This window comes from Enhydra lutris, unplaced genomic scaffold (genome assembly GCF_002288905.1).
Source record: "Enhydra lutris kenyoni isolate GAN:26980312 unplaced genomic scaffold, ASM228890v2 scaffoldscaffold17, whole genome shotgun sequence".
NCBI lineage: Eukaryota > Metazoa > Chordata > Mammalia > Carnivora > Mustelidae > Enhydra > Enhydra lutris.
In genome coordinates this window covers 24,125,460-24,145,791 of record NW_019154101.1, presented here as the reverse complement: position 1 = coordinate 24,145,791, position 20,332 = coordinate 24,125,460, and the positions used below count along the sequence as shown (strand labels likewise).

The 20,332-nt window shown below is 37.3% G+C and overlaps 1 protein-coding gene across 1 annotated transcript in view; it reads right to left on the bottom strand.

The window, feature by feature from the left end:
* The window catches only part of LOC111147662 (laminin subunit alpha 2), a 502,086-nt gene that overhangs the window by 60,582 nt on the left and 421,172 nt on the right, over positions 1-20,332 (bottom strand). The window contains exons 45-50 of the mRNA XM_022503866.1: positions 19,403-19,408; positions 16,310-16,464; positions 9,621-9,764; positions 8,487-8,620; positions 6,450-6,609; positions 3,340-3,464 (exon numbers count right to left, since the gene is read on the bottom strand). Of these exons, the coding sequence (XP_022359574.1) occupies positions 3,340-3,464; positions 6,450-6,609; positions 8,487-8,620; positions 9,621-9,764; positions 16,310-16,464; positions 19,403-19,408 (724 nt within the window). The remainder of the gene's footprint in view (positions 1-3,339; positions 3,465-6,449; positions 6,610-8,486; positions 8,621-9,620; positions 9,765-16,309; positions 16,465-19,402; positions 19,409-20,332) is intronic.

Here is a 20,332-nt window from a genome sequence, read left to right as displayed (position 1 = left end):
GATCCATGAATGATTTCTATGGCCTATTCCTACTTCAGCCTTTTATAAGATTCTCCTATTCAAGCAAAAGGCAAGTTTTCAGGGAAGGGTTTTGTGCTGGGACCAGCTAAATACACAGGTGTTAGATCAGTCTACTTCCCTTAACTCATTGGCCAAACCCAAGTACGTCTGGATTTAACTTGGTGACTTTGAGATATGGAAAAAAAAATTAGTCCTTCCAGGTGTACTTTATAATATCTCAACTTCTAATATTGTATTAGAGTGTTCTTATTCATGTTTGAATACATTTACCAATATACATTTATAATTTTTATAATTAACATTTGCCAAACTTGCCTTTTGTTTCTCTTTTGAAACTTGATGTCTGGTCAAGTTATTAAGGATTAATTATGTTATTTGGAACAGCCACACTCTTCCACATGTAACTTGTTAACCACAGAGCTAGATGTATATTGGGGTTTATGTAGTACATTTCATCATTGTTTCAGTGTTGAACTAAATTCATTAAACTGGCAACATTTTTTTAATTTTAATTTTAATGTGATTTTTAGAAATTTAAGAAAAATAAGATATACTTCTTTTTTATTGTCCTGGCAGATAACTCTTTTTAAAGCATAACAGCAATTCTGTCCTTTATTCTGATTGCTGAATAAATGCAAATTTCTAAAATGGACAGTCTAAGATCTACATGTTCTTAGTCTATGTCTTACAACCTTCTCTTTTACATCCCCCACATATAATCATTTCTGCTCTAAAACTGGGACGATGGGTCTTTATGTTGCAATGTGCTATGTGTTCTCTTGAACACAATCTAACAAACACCAGGAGTTCTATAAAAATTATTCCTACACATATATACCAAGGCTTATGGGAAAACAGTGTTGGTGCTGGTCACTCAAAACTTATGCAACTTTATAATCAGAGCACTCACAGAAACAATCATAGTCTTGATCAAAATAGCAGCATAATTCAAAAAGATTTGCTATAAAATTTAAATTGAAGATTTTTTCAGTAAATATAGAACTTTACCTTCAAAGGAATAGGTGAAGGTAACTTGATAACAAGGAGCTTAAGGAAGGGTTGACAGTGCTGAGTGACAGAGGTGGTAAAATGCACAATATCTGGGGGAGAACTGAGCAATGAACTTCTAAGGCAGGGTACTTGGCCAAACAAAGGGCAAGTTCATGGGTGAAGAGGCAGTGTGTGCAGGCTTGAGCTTGGTGTACTCAGCTGCGTCGGTAGACTTTACATTCAGGTGCCTTTGTTTAGTGGTGCAAAACCTTTACACACTGCAAAGAACTATATAGAAATCAACCTGACTTCCATACCTACTGACATCATTCTCCCCTTCGCCAATCCTGCCCGAGTGAACTCACCTTTGTGAAGCAGAACAGATTTTACTTGTCCCTTCCTAAAATACTCTGGCTTTCCAGCCTTCTTACCTTTGCTCTCACTGGTCCCTGGGACTAGAATGCCCTTCACCTTCTATCTGCTAGCCCCTCCTTTGGAGTCTTACTCCATGGCAACGTCCACCTCAAAAGCTACTTCCTACATGAAGCGGATCTAACCCTATGTGAATAATCATAGTATACTGAGAGTGCCTTTTTTTTTTTTTAAGATTTTATTTATTTATTTAGTTGACAGAGACACAGTGAAAGAGAATATAAGCAGGGGGAGTGGGAGAGGGAGAAGCAGGCTTCTCACTGAGCAAGGAGCCCTATGCGGGGCTCAATCCCAGGACCTGGGATCATGACCTGAGCAGAAGGTAGACGCTTAACCACTAAGCCACCCAGGCGCCCCTGAGAGTGTCTTTTTTAAAGGGATTTTTAATTATCCCTTGTATTTTAACTATTTTAGGGTTTGTTTTTTCCTTTGTGTAAATTACTTGATTGCTAGCCCTGGACTGTATTTATCTCTGATCAGGAAGTTCTAGGTGTGAATCTCTGACACCTGAAAAACATCCTACAAATGTGTGTATGTGTGTGTGTACGCACACATATATACTATTATAATTATATTAATTCATATAATACTCTAGATACTAAGGTATAAGATCTTTGCAGAATTTATATTTAGCCTGTGATAGTCCTAACACATTATATACACTGCTAAGTGGACATTTAAATCCTTAGATGTTTTGTTCATGATAGGTTTTTGAAAATCCTTTTTATGAATTTACCAAATAAATATTGAGGGAAAAGTTGGCGTTAATTTCTGAGTAGGGGGATATTAATGTGAATGAACCTCATTGACCTTGTTGTATTGAAAACATTTTATAGAAAATATTAGATTTTGTTGAAGATTATTCACCAAACCTCTCTAAACTATGAATGGGTTAGGCTTTTAAACTGTCCTCAATGCTGCATTGACAAGTCCATAATGACAGAAATAAAGTGTTGGAAGTTAAACTGGAAGTAAAGTGTTCTCTGCTACCTTGATGAAGAATTTGGGGCCCTGGCAATGTGCATGTGCTCTTTAAATTGGAAATAAAAAATATGACCCACGTAGCATCTAATGATTTGGAGTTGCTATGTGTGTCTATTAAGCATCCAGATATTTAATTTAAATTTTAGAGTTTTAATAGGCTTGGTTGATTAGCTGGGCTCAAGTTTTTTATGCTGAGAAATCCTTCCCTTCTAGCTAATTGTTTTATATCCTCTCTTCAGGTTGGTCTGCTTATTAAGTATTTTAGATTCCTAAACTCTAACCTGTATGTAGTAATTGATGATGTGTGTTAGGGCCCTTTCTCCTGGCTTATCTTGGTCCCTTCTTATCCTTCTCCACTTAAGCAGGATCTTCAAGTCCAGTGGGTTTCCATCTGAAACCCTGCCAAGACCCTCTGTGGCATTTGGAAAATTCCGTCGGAGATAAAACTTGCTCTAGGCTTCTATATTTTTTAATAAACATAAATGGAGTGAATCCAGGCTCTGTGACACCTGAAGGTTAATCAGTTCAAGGAAAACTCTCTTTAAGAAAAAAAGAAATTACGATGACAGCAGAGCTACAGCCATAAAAAACCTCCTGGTTCTGGACATGGAGGGAAATTGGGATGGAAAGAGAGAGTAGTTTCAACTGATTGAACAGAAAATACCTTTCCTTGCAGATCTTACAGAAACATTGAAACTACTGCCAGGGCACCTCCCAGGGCCTTGGAAAGTTCCTGTACAAATGCGTGAAAGGATCTGACCTTTTATCAGCTTCATGGTAAATCACCCCCCAGACATAGTCCCATCCTTTCCGCTCCATACGATCCACACGATAATAGAATATTGCACAACAACATTAAAGATTTTGTGAGGCAACAGGCCAGACCTTAGGGGAGTTCTCATTTCAGCTCACCTGACAGTACATCCTTTGCAGTCACCTTCTTTTTCTCGGAAATTCCACAAGCCTATAGGTTTGCTGTCGAAGTATGTTTCTCCCATACAGCCTGTGAACGTAATCACGCGTACGGCATCTGCCTTCTACAGAGAGAAATGTAATATTTGTTAGAATTTACAATTTCACAAGGAGTCTTAGAGCATCCAGAAGAGTTACTAGCCGTGAAATCTGGGGTAGTTATTGTCTACTCTTTGTGATATTCTTGGTTTGCATCTATTCATCTTTTAACTATATTCTATCCTCACAGACCCTGGTTACTTATGTGCTACCCCTGGTAACACCATTTGTAAATAAACATTTCCTAGCTTCTGACTTGAGGTGAGCTGCTTATCCACTCTGAGATTCTATCTTCTTGTCTTGGGGTTGGGATTATTAGTATTAAATTGGGTAATTTATTTATGGAATCACAGCCAGTGCCTAGGCATTTAATTAATGCTAGTCTTCATGTACCATTAAGGAGACATCTCTTCAAAGATCTTGAGAAGGCACACATATTGACTACACAGAGGGGAAAAAGCTTATATGTAGATAACTTAAGGATAGTGCTGTCCCCAATTTTTCATTTCCTCCTATACCCAAGCAGGTTTCTAATGCAGGAGAATGAAGGGAAACAGTGAATTTGTAAGAGAAGGGACCATATTGTGATTATCTGCTGATAAACACAGCACAGAGCCTATTAGGGCTCAATAAATATTTGTTGAATGACAGCTCCGGTGTCACTTTCACAGGGAAAGGTCTTAAGCTTGATATATAACACAGTCATGAAGGAGGGGAATGACCTTGTCCACTCTAGAGAAACTTGCTGTAATTTAAACAACTATTTCTTTTGGCACTGACACATTACTGATAAATTCTATATTCTGGTACCTATAACTTTAGAAATGCTTTCCCAAAGGCCACAATTATCTGAGTAATTGAGGGTTAAGAAAATGAATTGACGAGTTGGGTTCTGGAAGAAATGTGGGAAGATGATCCCTTAACAGCTTAACTTTTGTAGTTACAATATCAGGTTAAACTCAACATGTGCATCTTTCTATTGCTGTGTTCGAGGAATCTTCCTGCCTTGTAGGAAGCCACTGATATTTACAAGTCAGAACGGCCCTTGGAATTCTCCGTTATCAGCTGGAGTCTCTTAGTTTTCCAGAGGTTGATTACCCTACTTGTGGATTCTCTTGGCTTTTTGCTTTTCCTTCTCGCATCCTAAAAACTAGACTTAGGATCTTTTCCTGCTCTTTTGAATTTTCATCAGCATGTTGATTTAGTTACTTGTTTTCAGCTTCTGATTTCTATTCTGATGCAGCAGGAGCCTTGACACTCTTGGCCAAAATGATTAAGATTTTCTGTAGATTTTAGGCGTCTGTTCTTTTACCCTGAGACTAGCAGAAGAGAGTTTCTTTACATCTGGTGACAACTGAATAATAATAAGAATTATCTGAGATGCGATTTAAGGTGTAACTACCATGTCTTAGGCATTTGTTGTAAATTTTATGCACATAATCTCTCACCACTCACAGTGGCAGTGAAATGTGGTGACTAAGAGTGGAGGCTTTTGTGCCTGTTAACCTGTGTTCAAATCCCAGTTCTGCCACTAACTGCTGTGTGACCTTGGTCAAGTCATTTAACTCTTTTCTGACTCAGATTTCTTAACTGTAAAACAAGGAGGATATTATCTACCTTTTGGAGTTGTAAGTTAATTCATGTAAATTACTTATAATATTACTTGGCATACCATAGGGTTATAATATGTTATAAGGGTTTATTATTGTATCCTTCACAGCAAGGTAGATGTATTTTTTAAAAGATTTTATTTATTTGAGAGAGAAAGAGAGAGAGCGCCTGAGCGCACACTAATGTGGGAGGGGCAGAGGGACAAGCAGATTCTCTGCTGAACACAGAGCCTGCCATGCAGGGGCTCCATCTCAGGACCTGAGATCGTGACATGAGTTGAAACCAAGATTAAGATGCTCAACCGAGGCACCCCAGGTGCCCCTAAAGCAAGGTAGATAGTTTAACTCCCTTTTCTAGTTGAGAAAACTGAAGCCCAAGGGGCTAAGTGACTTGCCTAAGGTCATGTTTTATTATGTGAGAGAACAGGGAATTCAACTTGGATTTGATTTCAAAATTCATGGTTTTCATACTACTCTGTGCTACCCCTATATTTATCTTCCTAGGGAGGAAAGAAAGTTGGCAATATGACTATATATTACCACGTACCATTGTGTATTTATATGCGGTTCTAAGAAATGTGGATGGTTTTAGTGTGTAATTGTAGAATCAATTCCAAGACTTTAGAGTCACATCTCATAAACAGAGCAAATAAAACAACCTCACTCTATATGAAGGTTGAGTTCTCATAAATTTGGGGTCACCCTGGCTTTTCACATTTTCTGACTAATCTCATCCCAGGATGATTTTGACAAGCCCAGGATTATCCATCGTATTTGGTTGTGATCTCGCATCTCACCTACAGGTCCTTTCCAACACCTAATATCATTTAATCAACATGAGCTCCTTTAAAATGCAGGCACTTAGCAATCAAATGCACAAGGACCTGTCATGAAGCAATTATGAATATTAAGTGCATTGCTCTAGAAGAATAAGGAGAAGAGCAACTTGAAAACTTTAAAAATCAGACCATGATTTGAAAGCTTATGACTCCTGTGGTATTTCCCAAGGTATTCATAAATCTTTTAATTAGATGTGAGTCTGAACTTTATAGCACTTCATATCAAAAAATCATAAACTGATTCAGAAAACGGGGTATATTTAAAAAACACTTTGCTCTTGAGACAACTAAAACAAGACTATAAAAAAACTGGTGCCACAGATAAGGGCAAAACAACTGTTTAAATAAATACACACAGGTTTAGGCTTAAAAACATTGTGTTTGCAGATTGGATATGGAAAGAAGAAAAAATCCTTACTCAAAAGAAATGTATGTTTTCATAAACAAATTAAGTAAAAAGTTGCCGAGTTTTTGAGAGCTTTATCATGCCTTTCCCCAGAGCAATTATATCAGGAGTTGTAGACAGAGATGAAATAAACAAGCGTGGGAAAGAACACACTACCTTCAGTTTCCCAGTCAAGCCACCAACGAACAGCATCGCATTGGCGTCCACATCAAGAATGGTGTACCCTGGAGGAGATGCCGCGTAGTAGGTACTGGGCACGATGCTGGCTTTGGGTCCATCCAGGGCTCTCACCGAAATGGTCCCATTCCTCCCAGTTCTTGAGGGGCGCGTGTTGAAATGAAGCGAAAGAAAATGCAGAACATAAAACACATATCACATTTACAGTAACTTTAGTTTTTAAAGGTATGAAATGTAGGGACTTGTGGCAGAATATCTAAGAGTTAATTGGGTGTTGAGCGTCCAAAGATCTGGATTCATTTAAGCTGCAAATCAGACCAAGAGCCTGATCTTTGCTGGCTGTTTCCTGGCAGATCTGGCCAGAACCGGTCAGCCACAGGAGAGTCTGATCCTGCACAGTTGAGTCCAGGTGAAATGACACAGCAGCAATGAGCGTATGGAATGGCCCCTGCTTAAACAGAAGGCCTGTTCCCATTGGCTTGCAAAACAATTTAGTGTTTACCAGCACATGCTCTTTAAACGAGCTGGTACTACTTCCTTGAGCATTTTGTCTAATTTAATTCAGCAAGTGAACCCCAAATGAGCCACCCTTCTGCATGATAAGCTGCATCATTTCTCCTAAAATCCCTTGTTATATCCTGGCTCCAAAGTTGCTGAAATAGTCTTCCTGGAATTGTGCATCTTTTACTGCTGGCATCCCATCTCAGTGTAGATGGCGTAACATCTCGTCTTCATAGTTGTGTATACAAAATGTATGGAAGAACTGCAGTCTTACATTCAATTAATAGAATTTTGGAAGCTATTATTATTTTATTTCATTTTCTGAAGTGATTGATGTCTGTGAGTTGTGAAATATGAAAAACTGGTCTGTCTTCTGGGACAGGCAGTCATAACAAAACTTGAGTGTCTCTGTCTCTCTCCACTGCCTCATTTAGGTAATCTTTTTGTCTCTGATGGTGCAGTGTGAACTGAAGCACATGGAAACAAGAGAATGAATTTATCAAATAAGGTTCTTCCTCATCTTACCAGAATGTATCTCTTCTGATCAAAGAATCGACCCTTGTGAATATAAATGTTCTTAAAGTCACAAAAGTACTTAATCCCTCCCCTACTCTCAGGCATGGAAGCATGTTGTCTGCTGCTTTCTCTCTCTTTCTCTACACACACACACACACACACACACACACTCTCTATCTCTCTCTCTCACATTCCTTTACTGAAGATCTTAAAAAGGAACTAAAAATATTGCTTCTCACTGTTTCCTTTTAAGCTTTTATGATGAAAAAATGTAAGTGTATACAAACACAGAGTAAAACTCTCTGTACCATCATCTGTATTCAACAACTGCTCTATCCAGCTCTGGACCCAGCCCTTAACTATACATACTCTCTTAACTGTTAGCTGCTTCGGGGTTTATAGGTGTTGAGAATTAGGTAAAGAAGAGGAGGAAATGAGGGGAAAGGACTGAGGACAGGAAGGGGTTCTCTATGGTGTCTACACACTGCTAGAAGTTAATGGAATCAAAGCTTCAGACAGAATGAATCAATATCCTGTAACCATTTTAAGTAGCGTGGATACAACACCTTATAAATTTGTGCCAGCATTTAGATATGCACCTGCCTGTAGGCAAGATTGCTGTGTAGACCAGAAGAGGAGCTAAGCACGAGTGGCAGCCCTCACACTCTAGCTTGTGTGTAATAAGGCCAGTCTCAGGGCTCCTTCTTCAGGGGAGATAGCATGTCTGAGAGTATGACAGCACGACTATGACACAACCAGCGGAATAGTCCAAAATGGACAGGACACTCAGATCAATATGTGGGAGGTGTGTAGGTTTCAAGCATACTACAAAGACACCCATTGAAACACATTTGTACATGTACGTATAATATATAAAATTTGTACATATGCATACATAGCGACCTCCTTCAAATGGAAAGAAGAGTTTTCTTATAAATTGGGAAGCTGCTTCCAAATTCTGTCATTTAACTGTCTTATAATGTTTATTGAGTTAGTTACCTTGATGCCTCAATACGGTACCAATAAGAGTCATCAATAGTCAAATCTGGATACTCTACACGTCCAACTCCAGATCCAACATCCCAGAGGAAGCTTACTTTGCCTTTACGCATTTCTATAGCCAGAAAGTCAATCTGGTTCAGAGAAACACAAAAACAACAGATATCAGATATCAGACAGCCCAAGGAGGCCAACGGAGTTCTTTTCAAAAGGTGCTATTTATAGATAAGTGAAATAATTAGAAGTTTCACAATAAAAATTCCCAAACAATACAAACTGTTATTAGGTATGATTAAGCCATGTTTTATTATTGCATCTCTAAAGCAACACAAGTGTCCATACTACTGAGGCATATGTGTTAATTTAACCAATTCTACTTTTGAAACAAAAGTCTTTTCTCATTCTGGTTCTTGTGGAAGAGACAAAAGAAAATATTTGGAGGTAGAATTCATTATTGGTTTCACCAAGGACACTGACATTTTTAAGGGGTCAGCTGTGATTTTTTTTTTTTTCTTTAGCTCAAGGTGACCTAAAATGTCTCAAATGAATGGCAAGTATTGACTTAAGCAATGACTGGTCTGTTGAAATTTTATTCATTTTGGAAGATTCTCATGCATACAGAGTCAAATGTTCAAATAAAAGGAATGAAAACTTTTGGGGGTGAGTATTGGTAGATACAACTTCTGGTTTTTCAGTTTGAGTCATAAATTCAGCATGAGTCAAAAGACTTTTCAGTGGTAGGAAAGAAGTACACAATTTGTAATTTCATTCAACATGAAAGTTCATTGTAATTTCTTAGAGACTTTTTAAAATAAAGCTTTATTCCTCTTAGTCCTCCTTCTTAAATAGCCAGATCTGAAAACATAATTCTAAATAAATGCTTGACTACTCATAAATGAAAGCAGATGTGCCTAAATACCGCAAAGTTTTCTTTTAAATATTCATTTTTCTTCTAACTTAATTTGACACTTCAGAACTTTGTGAGGTAAAATTCAGAGGTTTTCAAATCTGAAAGGCTACATCACACAATTTTGGGACCACATTATTAGGTTCTACACATTTCCCTCACTATGAAGATTAACCTCTGTGTATTCATATATCTAGGAGACTGAAGAAGCTGAACATCAAACTTACAAATTTGGCACTTCCAAGATAAAAAAGGAGGTTGTCAGCAACAGCTGTCTTTACGTTGACAATGATATTATTGTAGCTTCCTTTCTTGATTTCCGGCTTGTATGTTCGAATGCAGTCACCTCCGGAAGACACAGATACTTTGATCTTCAAGGAAAACAAGGTACAAAGAACCAAGACTAAATCTCTCAGCAAGTTTGAAGTACTTCCCAAACAACCACAAAACCATCATCATCTCTTCTTTGAAGTTATTTTTTTATCATCAAATAGAATCATTAAATGCCCATATGCAGACACCATTATACTCATTAAGGAGGGCATGGACGATCAGCTTCCCACCAGGATTTTGACAATAAGCTGTTCACAGTCCCGTATCTTGTTAGCATGCTACTCTTTTTCGAAGCATGCAACTAACAAATTCTTACCTTCATACCTTCCTCCTTTATGAATGTGGGGACATTTTCCAAAAGGTGATTTTATATGACGCTAATGATAATGATCTTCATTAAGGTTGTTTGATGAAATTTTACAATTCAAATTTTGGTGATTCTGGTATCACTTAAAGTAGGACACCATTTTTCTTTCTGTTTTCAAGAGGAAATTACCTACCCTCATATTCTTGCAGTTGGAAGAGGCCAAATAGATTTTGTTCTAGATGTTCTGACAATACAAAGAATATTAATCATGCCACTCAGGACATACATTTGAGAATAAATTATACCTTTTTATTAAGCTGCCAGGAAATGAAATGGAAATAATTTTCAATGGTTATCCCTACTAATGTATTTAACAGCTCCTTTTTCTTCTGACTAGTATTTTAAAATTACTATAAATTGCTAAGAAAGGAATTCCTATGTGAACAGTAATGAAACTGTTCGTATCGATTCTTACTTACATTTAGGGAGCCTTTCTTCAACCACAAATAACACTAGTTGATTATATGATTTAATTTTCTTTGCTTCAGGTATACAATCACAGGGGCATTTTTTCAGGATAGCTTGAACTCCGGAAAAAGGGGCTGCTTTGCTCCATGAGTGTGCTCAAAGGAGGAAGCAGAGACAGGGAAAGATGCAAAACTTTCCTTTGCCACTGATTTATAAGCTCAGCTTCAGGAAGCCTCCTCTTGGTTCTCACTAGCAGTGAATTTTCTAGCACTCTGTGCTACTCAAATAGCTTTTGCACTTGGAAGAAAATCTACTGGTTTTATTGCTCCTCCCATGAAGGGTACCGCAGACTCCAGACAAGACAGCCTGTCTCTATATTATGGTGACACAGGAAGCATCTCCAAAAGTCTCATTAGGGAATGGGTATAGGCAGCCCCTGGACTCCTCTCCAAGGGTGGTATAGACTACACTGAAGAGGTGCTGGATGAAAAACCCTTTTTTAAATTTAAATTCAATGAGTTAACATATAGTGTATTATTATTTTCAGAGGCAGAGTTTAGGGAGTCATCAGTTGCATATAACACCTAATGCTCATTACATCATGTGCCCCCCTTAATGCCCGTCACCCAGTAACCCCACCCTAAACCCCTCCCCTCCAGCAACCCTCAGTTTGTTTCCTATGATTAAGAGTCTCTTATGGTTACTCTCCCTCCCTGATTTCATCTTATTTTATTTTTCCCTCCTTTCTCCTATGATCCTCTGTTTTGAAAAACAGGTTAAGTTTTAAAAAGAAAGCTAAGGAGGGGTTTATGGTTCTGATGAATATGTAAATTCATATGTGTTTGAAAGCTTCTGGGAATGCAGCAGATCTGTGGCCTTTCCTGCAGATTCTGCAGACTCTGCAGATGTCATGCGTTTGTACATTATTGTTTCATCACCTCATCTGCTAACCGAATTGCATCCTCTGCAGAGGAAACACGCACTGGAAAGAAACAGGGGCTCAGCCTAATGGAGTCTGGGATGGTGGCCCGGGGCTAGAATAACCTCAAAGTCTACCGTTTAGACTGTTTTCCTTGTCCTTGTCTTCCTCCTAAGGTTGGGACCCAGACTGTAACTCTGGTACCCAGAGTGTTTGTTCTGCATTCTGGGGGAGACAGTCTTCCTGGTAAGTGTGGTTCTCCACCAGGATGTTAGTTCTTTCCTCCACAAACAATGGGATTTTCCTTTCACGTAAGGTGCTGAGAGTCGGTGAATCAAAATGAGTTTAAGGAAATGTGCAACTTGTACTCCGGATGTTCATACTCTAGAGCACATGTGCAGTGAAGGTTGGCAGAACGTGTTACATGGTAGACAAAGGGTTATCCAAGGGCCTAGAGATAAAAGTTGTAGAGCAGAGGTGCCTGGGTGGCTCAGTGGGTTAGGCCTCTGCATTAGGCTCCGGTCATGATCTCGGGGTCCTGGGATCGAGCCCCACATCGGGCTCTCTGCTCCACAGGGAGCCTGCTTCCTCTTCTCTCTCTGCCTGCCTCTCTGCCTACTTGTGATCTCTGCCTGTCAAATAAATAAGTAAAATCTTTAAAAAAAAAAGTTATAGAACAAAGCAAGAGAAAGATAATATGGTGGAGGGCAGATAGGGGAAATGCTGCTTTCAGATGTTTTTAATGTTCAGGAAAAGGTATAGGATATGGTGAGTTTTAGGAATTGGCAGCAAGTAAACCAAAACCATCATCAGGAAAGACCTTGACACTGAGCAAATTCAGTATCTGAGGCAGGGTATAAACATCACTGACATCATAAGATGATCAAGGAGAAGAAGTCAAGGTCTGCCTGGAATTCATGAGCGGAGCTGAGTAGTACATTGAGCTATAGGAGCTATAGGAAATCATATCCAAATTCCTAGTGGGGCTGGCTTAGTAATCAAAAGGAACTGTGTGTGGGGTCTGTTTTATCTTTATTTCACAAATGCTTTATGGGCTTGGCCATTGAGCCGTATTATGGCTAATTTAATCACAACTAACTTTCACAACTAATTTATTTTTGTTTAAAGAATACAGTGTGGGGTGCCTGGATGGCTCAGTTGGTTAAGCACCTTCCTTTGGTTCAGGCCATGATCCCTGGGTCCTGTGATCAAGCCCCATATCAGGCTCCTTGTTCAGCGGGAAACCTGCTTCACGCTTTCCTCTCCACTTGTGCTCTCTCTCACTATCTCTGTTACTATCTCTCTCTCTCCAGTAAATAAATGAAATCTTAAAAAAGAAAAAGAATATAAAGTAATAATACTCCCTGGTTGCTCTTTAGAGAAGAAATAATGAATGTAGGTGGAATACATGACTCTTTGGTCACAGGATTGGTTTCTGTCCTTGCTCGGGTATACCTGGTAGAAGTGATAGGGACCTACATGATGGTGTGTTGAAAAGGGGATTACCAAAGTGTGGATGACAGAGCACTGAGTACTGAAGCCTAACTGAACTGATGAAACCCTATCTGAGAATTGAAAATCCAAGAGAGTAGCCATTTTAGAACGAAGGGTATTTAATGGCAGTAGGAGTTAAAATTAATCTACTTTATGGCATACTTTATGTATCTAAAAAATAGGGTTCTCCGAGCAAAATGACATTGTTGTGCTCTGAATGCCAGCAACTGATCCAGTAAAGTAGCCTATTGCTCAACTCTTACACATTTATTTGAAAAACTCTCTGGATTTTCTGTTTTCTGGCTTGTGGTTTTGAATATACCCTCAGTACTTGAAAAATTCAAGCAGCCCACACTGTTGGTCACCAGTCCATACCTACTAATCTCTCCTTTTAAATACCTTGTGTTTTGATTTCCAATTAGAGACTTCTTAAACAAATTGAAACAGGTCAATCAAAATGCAGTATTTATAAATTTCTCCAGAAGAAGCTGCTAGGACATTTCCCTCTTATGAAAAGGGAATAACTTCTGAAACACAAACATGTTTTGTTCTATCAATTACTGTTATTTCTAATGTGAGACCTTTGTAGACTTCTAAACAAAAATCACTAAGCCTTAGTTATCTCTAAGGCATTCCTCATACAACATTACCGATGAATCATTATGAACTCAATTAAACTTTATTGAGGATCCCATTATTATATCTATTGAATTTTCACTGCATTTCTCTCAACCTGTAACTAGGTCATTTGTTTAAAAAGAGTATCATCTGCTCCATTTCAGAGTCAACAAACTAAAGAAAGCTACTTTCAAAGAAATGTCTTTAATTTCTTGGTCATATTGAATATGTGTCAAGGCCACATCCAGACACTACTGCCAGGCTACAAATACATTTAAAAAATCAGGCAAATGTCATCTTAAGTTAGTATAAAACTCACTTGAAAAAAAAATTTCCTTGCTTACATATTTCTAACATCTTATAAAAAATAAGACACTTTGTTGTAACTTCTGTTTCAAAAGAATGATTGAAAGTTTCCTTGAAAGGTATGGACAAGGGTTACTTTTTTGTATCATTTCTTTATATCTGTCTTTCATTTTATGTTTTGAGATCGGTTTTATGTATTTAACATGCCAGAATTTTCTCCTCCCTGGGGGAGGAGAGGGGTAGGAGGGAGCACAGAAAACTAATGAATATATGACGTATTTTTAGATTTCTTTACAAGAAGATATAATAAGAATGAGCAGATTTCCCCACATGATGACTAAGAAAATAAGGCTAAGTGTGTGGTTTTCCAGAGAATATTATTATTGTTTTTTTCTTTTTTTAAAGATTTTATTTATTTATTTGACAGACAGAGATCACAAGTAGGCAGAGAGTCAGGGAGAGAGAAAGGAGGAAGCTAGGCTCCCTGCTGAGCAGAGAGCCCGATGTAGGCCTCGATCCTAGGACCCTGAGACCATGACCCAAGCTGAAGGCAGCGGCTTTAACCCACTGAGCCACCCAGGTGCCCCACTACTATTGTTTTTTTAAATTAACATTGTAAACGATAGGAGTGATATTACAAGCTCTCCCTTTCTCTTGCTACTTCCACCTGCTACAGGTGGGACTCTTATTGAAGTTGTCTTGTTCCTAGTTTCCTCTCATTTATACCCCAAACAACTTCCAAATTCATATTAAAAAAACACAGCTCTGAGAAATTATATTTCTTGTTTGAGAACTTTCAGCTTCTCTCACCAATAAGGTTCATCTCAGGAACCATTCTGGCTAAATGAAATTGCTTACTTTGCCATCCAAGGCCTAACAAGACTTGGCCTCCACCTTTCCAGTTCAATGTTCGCTCGACCAGTCATCCTGGAAAACTAGAGCACTGGCTCATGAGATGACCCCGAAACTTCCTTTTCTCTCTGCCTTGGTCATTCTCAGAATGCTCTCCTTCCTTACTCTCCCCATCCAAATCCAGCACTTCCCCACCCACTCAAGGCCTGGCTCAAATTCTTATCTTTGGGAAATCTTCTGGCCCCTATTAGAGGAGTTCTTTTCTTTCAGAACTTTATAGCATTTCCCATCGGTCTGGCAATGTAACACACTATTTGGCATTACCTTGGAGTTATTTATGTACGTGTCTTATTTCTTCTATGGTGTTATAAACTATGTAAGTAGAAGTTGCCTTGAATGTAGGAGATGCTTTTTCTACACGGGCTAAATCTTAGCTAAAATCCCAAACCTCAAACTAACATCTACTTCTTTTCACTCTGTGCTTCATATGTACAATAATTGTAAGTCATCATACTGCCCACTTGGTTTTCAGATTGTAACTCAATATATATGTGTTTTCAACCCTATCTGCTTCTTTCACTTTGAGCTTATGTACATCATCTTGATGAATTTATCATTTTCTAAATTTCTCCTTAGTCAGGCATGAATTCTTTTTTAAAGTGCACCTTGAACTTATTGTCTTAACCTTGTTTAGAGATATCAGCTATGTATAAGGAGGAGAAATGATATACTGCTCCTTGGGTCTCATATTCCTGGTCACTACTCAAAAAATTATAAGTTGGTGGATTAAGAAAGGGCATTTTTGGTCATTCTAGTTTCAAAGTTGCTCAGAAAATGGAACTTTTGAGACAGAAAACTTGGATATATAAAAAGATTTGCATTTAAACCTGACAATATAAACTGTTATTTTTTCCCTTCTATTTCTAAAGTCACCATGGGATGAATTTAGATAAAGTTTCACATTGGTACTTAGCAATTCTACCCAGGTTCACCAGGTTGCTATCTTCTAGAAAGTTCTTCTCTCCTATGAGTTTTCTAATTGGGTTAGTAAAGAACCAAATTTTGATACAAGTAAGATATTCGCTATTCTTCCTCAAAAAACCCTCCAAAAACAAAACAAAACAAACAACAAAAACAAAAACAAACCTGCAGAAACTATAACCAAAATAATTTGTGTTGTTGTACTCAGACAAAAAATATAGAGAATAATGGTTGTTCATTGCTATTACTCTATATAACCTTGTTTACTCATTGCTGATACAACCCCGCTGGTTGGCCTTTTTTGCTTTATCAAAAGCATCCATGCCTTTTAAACATATAATAGTAAGATTTCCATTCTTGCTATTTTTGCTACCCTATTCAAACAATGATGACATATACCAAAATTCCCATTTCTAAAACAGTAAGTGGTGATTATTCTTCCTATGAGATGTCTTTTGAAATTTATGGGGGGAAAAAAAAACTAACCTTTTTTTCCTCCCCTCCCCATAAAATTGCTTCAGGTTAAAGGAAAATAACCAGCGATCAGTCAACAGGATACACAGGGGGAGGGCATTCCGTCTGGGAATAATACCCCAAATTACAATCAATTACTGATACTGAAAATGAAAAGAGCTTACAGAATTAGCTTGTTTCCGGGCTTGGTTTATCAGTTCCTTTATCTCAGAGATGTTCTTCTTTAGGTTATCCTCAAGTTCTTTGATGGGTTTGAGTTTATCTATCAGACGATCAGCTTCTTGTTCTAGATTTTTCACAGTAGCATCGGCATCTGCAACTGCATTGAAAAAATGAGTGCATACCACACACACACACACACACACACACACACACACAGACACACACACACATAGACATGAAAATAGTAGTACGCTTCATTAAATAATTGAAAGACTCTCATCTTATCCACATGATAAAGCAGGGCCATGATGGCAGAAGCGCAGTGTGTGATGGCAAATGGAAAATTTCAGTTGGGACTCAGGCAAGCCAAACGGAAGGTGTTAGAGACGGAGGACCAACACTCTGGCTTTGTGATCAAGGTGAATGTTAGCATTGAAGGTAAAGAATACAATGACCTTAATTCGATGATTAATTCCTAGCTTCAGGCCCAAAGCTTACCTTTATAGAAGTTTAGTCACAGAATCAAGGAAATGAAAGTGTTTTAAAATGTCACTTCATCTGTCCAAGCCAGAACCGTATTTAAATCAGGGTTCCCAACCAAAATTGATTTTCTTTCTTTTTCTCATGGTCTGTCTTTTATGTCTTAAAGAGGGAAGCTATCAAAATGTCTTCTGAAAACATTCCGGTGTTGAACAACCCTTAGACTGAAGGCCTATGTTAAACTTTAATTAAATCTTTCATGCTGCAGTTCATTTTCATTTTGAAGAAGAACTGATTATCCTAATCTCTATATTAGGTTGAACCATATTAAATGGCCATTCTTATGGGTTCAAAAAAAGTTTGAATATCAACAATTTCAAAAGGGGTTTAACCCTAAAATAATTGAAGGTTATCATTGATCCACAGACTTTCAGCATGAGCTTTTCATAGGAGGGCAAATGACACATGGAAACCAATTACTCTATTTCAAGGACGCTGGTCATCTTAACTAAACTATGCCGTTTATTATCTGATTGAGCATGTATTGTTCTGATTTCTGTCATTGTGACTCTGATGAAAAAGGGAAACTGCTTAAAGACCAAGGCTGTGCACTTTGCTCAGCTATGAATGATAATCACTCTGGCGGCCAGTGATCCACTGAGAACTAATCCTCAGGAATGAATCAAAGGTGCTCAAAAGGAAGGACAGTATTATTTTCAAAGCTTGCTTGCTTGCTTATTATTTACTTATTTATTTGGCACACACACACACACACAGACACAGGTAGCATGAATGGGGGAGAGAGAGAGAGAGAGAGAATCTTAAGCAGACTCCGTGCCCAGAGCAGAGCCTGAGGCAGGGCTTGATCTCGCAGACCTGAGATCATGACCTGAGCCAAAATCAAGAGCCAGTTGCTTAATTGAATGACCCACCCGGGAGCCCCGGAAATTATTATTTTTAAACTAGGCTTTGCATTGAGTATTTTGAACTCATGCTCATAAATATGAAAAATACTGTAAGGGAGTTTAAAAAGGACATAAGTGTATTATTAAATTTAATTAAAAGAGTTGCTAGATCAAAGCCTGATATGCAGGCTCCTGGGGTCAAAGCTCTTGCTACATAACTGGATATTCAGCAGACACAGTTGCCCTTTTGTTCTATATACTTTTAATAAACCATTTGTCCATTTTTTCCTTCAATTCCCCAATATTACCCTGATATTCTACAAATTATCCTAGAATTAAGAAAAAAATTATTTAGATTTAGATTCGTGGGAAAAAGAAAAAGGGTAAAGCAGACTATTTCAGCTTCATCCAAGAATGCATTCTTTCCTTTGAAAGGTCTCAGATTCTTATCAAATGTTTCCAAATGAAATCCAAAGGTTTCCTACCTCCCTCACTCTTTTTTTCCCCCTTCTATCTTCTGGAGAAGTTGAAGCCTTTTGGAAATTATCTTCTTGGCGATTTTAAAAATAAAACCTCTGTGATACTGAGTCTGATACTTTCTTAAATAGTGCTTTTTAAAAGTTTGTGACTTTCTTCTATAATTATTTGAGTGTATAGATTTTAAAATCACTTTTGAAGATAGATTATGATAATTCAATGTTTTTCTAGAAAAATATCAATCTCTTTTAGGCTCTAAAATTCCCTAGCATAGAGTTTTGATAAGTACTTTTTTATGTGTTAAGTTTCCCCCTTGTATCTAGTTATAGCTCCTTTAGAACTTTGCCCATTTGTGTTTTATTATTCTCGGGTAAGTCTGCCAAGCATTAAAAATATTTTATCTTTACACTCCTAAGGATTCACCTCTTGTATTTATCAAGTGTATTATTTTCCATCTTCTAATTCATCCATTTTTTTCATCTTATTTTTATTTTGTCTCATTTATAGGGTTGATTACCTAAATTGCTTATTTCAGTGCTGGTTTAGTAATGTAATCACACCCATATTCCACTGAAGACAGCCTTGGTTGTATTTCTCAGGTTTCAATATGTTGGATTTTACTATTATTATTTTCCATTCTGAAGTTTAATTTTTGACTTTGAATTTAAACTACGAGATATTTAAGAGAGAATATTATTATATCCCAATAATTGCTCATTTGGTAAGATCTAATTTTATAAGTTTTGTTTTGTGCATCTCCAGGTATAATTCTCTAGAAGTTGAGAATAATTATTCATAAGAGGGAGGGAAGTGAGCATGGGGTGGGGGAGGAAGCGATACAACAACGTATACTTAATCTATTTTAATCCTACTGCAAAGAAGTTTTTTGAACTTCAGTGGCTAAATCTGTGTCCTCAGAAGAATCACAATTCGATTCAGTCTGTAGAAGAATTCTATTTTCCATTTTTCTATTGGTACCATACAGGTATTTCACTGATTTCTATAACATAACTAAAAGCATTTTCTATCAAATACATCCATAAGCGAACTTTTTGTAAAAAAAAAAAAAATGTCTTTTTAAAATATATCTAGTATTAATACTGTGACACTGGAAAGAATAGCTCTAGAAGGTTAAAGCAATACCCAAACATGGTAACATGCAAAGCTGAAGCATTTGCAGTAGGCAGTCAAGCTTAAAGTTACGGAAAAGTATGCCAGTAAACATATACATACTGATTTCTGCAGGTAATTTCATATGGAAGCAAAACAAAAAGAAATGAGAAAATTCATGAGGAAATAGTTTTATGAGTTTTATAAAGCAGTGATTATCAAAAAATGGTACTTTTCACAATAGGTGCTAATTACCAATTTTAAGTCAAACAACTGTGATCAAATTACCTATTTTAAGTCAAACAACTGTGATCAAATAAAAATCCACAAACACATGTCAGTTAGCGGGCTATTGTTCATACTGAAAGAAACTGTACTAAGATGTTCTAATAAGATAGAAAACAGACCCAGTTTAATTACTATTACAGGTAACTATCTCTAGATGGAGGATAAGATCAAAAAGTTAGAGAAAAATATTACGAAGAGACCACTATCAGTTGAGAATCAATATGAAATTGAATGAAGTAGTGTCTTCAATTGTAAAATAAGAGAATGATATTTATTTTAAAACTTATTTTCACTTGGGCGGGTGTACATATTGTGATCTGGCATGCATTGGAATCATTTATTTGGATGGAATCTTTGAACGACAGACAGCAGCTATTTCTGGGCTTATATAAGAAAAAATTAAAAAAAAAAAGATTGTATGGCCTTTTTTTCTTTTTTTAAGAAATGACAAAGTATAAATCCTCCCTAGCTCTAAAATGCACGTTATATATGTTTTCACTTTCCCTTGCTCTTTAACGAATCATGCTAGCAGAATTTATTTTGTAGCATCGTTAGCTTTTGAGGCAATGGTGCTGAAAAATCAGCACCCGAATTACAGAACACCTAATGTCAATAACTGTTTCCGTTATTACATGCTAGCAACATTTGGATACCCAATGGAAATGTTGGTATATAAACAGAAGGCTAGTCTCTTCAGAGTGACATGTACAAAAAATCAAGCATCTCCTTTGGTGAAATCACATACTAAGATAATGTTGCATCACT